Below are 3,350 nucleotides of genomic sequence, written 5' to 3'. Positions count from 1 at the left end.
TGTTGAAAACAAAAAAATTGTATTCACCGAGAATAGTTCAGTTGAAGATGACGAACAACAATGTGATAAGGATATTTCAAATGAAACGAATCGTCTCCAACTATTTGATGAATGTGACGACGACGACGATGATGATGATGCACTTAATTATGGGGAATTTCCCAACAGTTTACCATGTTCAAAAGCACAGCAAAGGGTTAGAGCTTTAGTTTTAAATAAATTTGAAAATCTCAAAGTTTAAAAGCTATAAGCACTTTTGATTATTTTTGAACGTAATCAAATTGAACATGGCTTGAAAAACTGTATAATTATATATGAAATGAACACAAGGTGTATAAATTAATAACTGTTATAGATGATGCGACATCAAGCAAAATTGGGATTGGATCCTCGATTCCGAATGAATGCTCAATTTTTGGCAGATTTTGAAGAAAATGATTGCATGTCTTCAAATACGTCGGACAGTGAATCGGATGTAAATGTACAACAATGTTCAAATGAACTGAGCAGAAACATTTGCATTGCTGAAAAAGTGATTTCCGATTCTTCAGCTTATTCAACATTTACACTGCCAAATTCAATAATAAATAAACCCTTTGCATTGAAAAGAAACAAAAATATGATCAGTGGTCGTTATAATCCGGACAATCCTGAACATTACATCTATGAATTGCGCCCAAATGTTTCGAACAAGAAAACATCCGCTGTGGAGAACGTTTCAAATAATTCTGTTCAATATGCTCAACAAGTGAATTCGTCAACAGAAGCAGAACAAAACTATTGTACCACCACCACCACTACTACTACTACTACTAGAACTCAACAACAACAGGAAATTGATGTGGAAAAACCGAAAATTTTCATCGATCCAACATTCCTTGAAAGTTTAAAAAGTGACGAAACAAGCAATGATAACCAACAACAGTTAACAAACAACAAAACGTTTAGCATATTGGCTTGCTTTGGCAAGTTGGATGCAAAAAATAATGAATCTGGTAAAATGTTTCTTCTTTTCTTCATAATAAAACATTAAAAGCATTATTTTTTGTAATTATCTTTCAGATACAACGTCAAAATTGGAAGCACAACTGAATGCTGTTGATAATTGCTCAGAAAAGTCCGTAAATAGTGAACGAAAATACGAAAAGAAGAAAGCAGAATCGAAACCCATTGAAAATGGAACATTTGGAAGAGGCGATAATTTCTTTTTCAAAAGAAATGATCCTCGACTATTAGGCAAGATGACGCAGTAATTTTTTGATTGCTTCTGTAAATTGTTTACTTTCATACAGAAGATTTGAAAAGTTTCCGAAATGCAAGTACGAGAGATCAACTTTGGCAAGCTTTGGAAAATAGAAAACCACTACTAATCAAAGTTTGTTTCAAAATCATCTACTGAATAATTAATTAATCCACTGTTCGATTCGTTGATTCTTTTCAGCTTTACAAGAATCGTTGGTCTGATACGAAACGTCGAATGAAGAAGAAAATTCGCGAAAATATCTTTCAGAAATGAATGAAATTTTTCTTGTACAATATTCTTTCCTTTTCGACAAATATCTTATCAATCTTATAAATAAATATTAGTGAAAATATTCAACAAACTGCTCGATATTTATTTCCCGATTGACCACTGTCAACGAAAAATCTCAGGCCATTTAGATTAGCAAAACTAGATGAACTAAAGCAACGTTCAAACGATGAACAAACTAACGTCAAAATTTTGATTTCAAAACATTATTGTAATTCAATTAAACATATACTGAATTTCATTCCAAATAACAACAACATCAAGCATAAAACAATTAGTTACCTTTTTTTTTCAAGCAATATTTAATAATTCTTCGTCTTCGAATTCAGAAAACACAATCTGGAAAAATAAAAATGAAAAATAAAAACGTACAAATTCATTAAAAAGCATGTTGTTGCACTGAAAAGTTCTCAGTTAATCAAATGTTCATTGCAATAAATTTTTATTTCGGATATGTAAGAAAAAACAAATGCAGTTTGAACACAACATTCCAAAGCATTGTGATAAACTGATTAAAACAAGGTTACTAGTAATCAATATAGAGAGACAGAAAGAAAGATACATCATCAGCAACTTTCACTCATGACAATTTCTGTGATGGGAAAGTATTTCTTCAAAGCTTCGCCCATAAATTTGCTAGCTTGATCCACGTAAATGGTTTTGATGCTGTTCGTGTTGGATATCTGTCGAAAAATTTCGAGCAAATATGATGACATCTCATCGTCTACGATAAACTTTGAAAATGGATAAAGTCGGAGATCCCATTCAGTGGCATGAGGAGCTAAAGTGAACGCAATGTGCAAACACGAAGCACAAATGCGGAACGCAGCTGGAGGCTGCTCTGGAATAACAAAATGTGTCATTTTTAAAACTGACAGTCGATCCAAATTCATAAAATATTCATCAACGGCTTTTTCCCACTCTGGACACACATCACGACAAAAATAGATATCGGCATAATTCAGATGCGCAAAAATTGCGTTCAGTACACTGCTATCATACATTGGTCCTTTGCTGATTGTAGAATTCCTCGGTGAACTACAGCCCAGTGCCATAATGGAATCTAACAGACAAAAGATATGAAACCAATTATCACCAATCAAGACCAAAAAATACAGTAACCGATTATCAGTCTGCTTGAAACTCAAGTACACAGTTGTAAATAATGCGTTTACTGTACCAATTGACTCGTAAGAAAATGAAAAATTAATTTCTGAAATTTTCAAAAAATCAAACTGAACATATATATGTAAATAAAAATAATTTCCAATTAAAACTGCACAAATATTTCTTTAGTCAAAAATTATGAAATCAAGTTTTCAAAAAAAAAAAAATAAAACATCATTTGAGACATCTTCATTTGAGTTGTTGCATATTATTCAACGGTAACTGATTTGGCCAAATTTCTTGGTCGATCGACCTGAAATTAATACAAAAAAGTTACATAAAAACAATTTATCATTAGAAAACTTTTCAATATGTAAACTTGAATTCATAATAAAAGTTTAACAACAACTTATTCGTTATTCTAAGCAATAAAACATCGATGAAACATAAAATAAAAGTACAATAAAATAAATATATGAATTACAAGAGAAAATGCAGCAGATAAAAAATAATAATAGCATGGCCGACGTTAGGACAAATTTGTCCAAAGTTGAAGCAAACCTATAATATACCACGATGTAACTTACATTGCGACCGTTTAATTCGGCTAGATGATACGAAAGTAATTGGAATGGCACAATGGAAAGTACATTTTGCAAGCAATCAGTTGTGTGGGGTACTCGAATGACGTGTTTCAAACCATTCAAATCTT

General features: G+C 31.9%; 2 protein-coding genes across 2 annotated transcripts; one reads left to right on the top strand and one right to left on the bottom strand.

Moving 5' to 3' along the window:
- Positions 1 to 41: 41 nt before the first annotated feature.
- Positions 42 to 1,092, top strand: Tsp_12743a (hypothetical protein; the record flags this gene model as incomplete). The annotated part of the gene is made up of 3 exons (XM_003370390.1): positions 42 to 196; positions 356 to 748; positions 1,063 to 1,092. Coding segments are annotated over 3 exons (578 nt in total), but the record flags the coding sequence as incomplete, so codon positions are not given.
- Positions 1,093 to 2,097: 1,005 nt separating this feature from the next.
- Positions 2,098 to 2,744, bottom strand: Tsp_12742 (hypothetical protein; the record flags this gene model as incomplete). Its single annotated transcript, XM_003370389.1, has 1 exon — positions 2,098 to 2,744. A coding segment is annotated over one exon (647 nt), but the record flags the coding sequence as incomplete, so codon positions are not given.
- Positions 2,745 to 3,350: the final 606 nt, after the last annotated feature.

Source organism: Trichinella spiralis, assembly GCF_000181795.1.
Source record: "Trichinella spiralis strain ISS 195 chromosome Unknown Scfld815, whole genome shotgun sequence".
NCBI lineage: Eukaryota > Metazoa > Nematoda > Enoplea > Trichinellida > Trichinellidae > Trichinella > Trichinella spiralis.
Note: the sequence above shows the minus strand (reverse complement) of the source record. Positions and strands in the feature narration are given on the sequence as shown.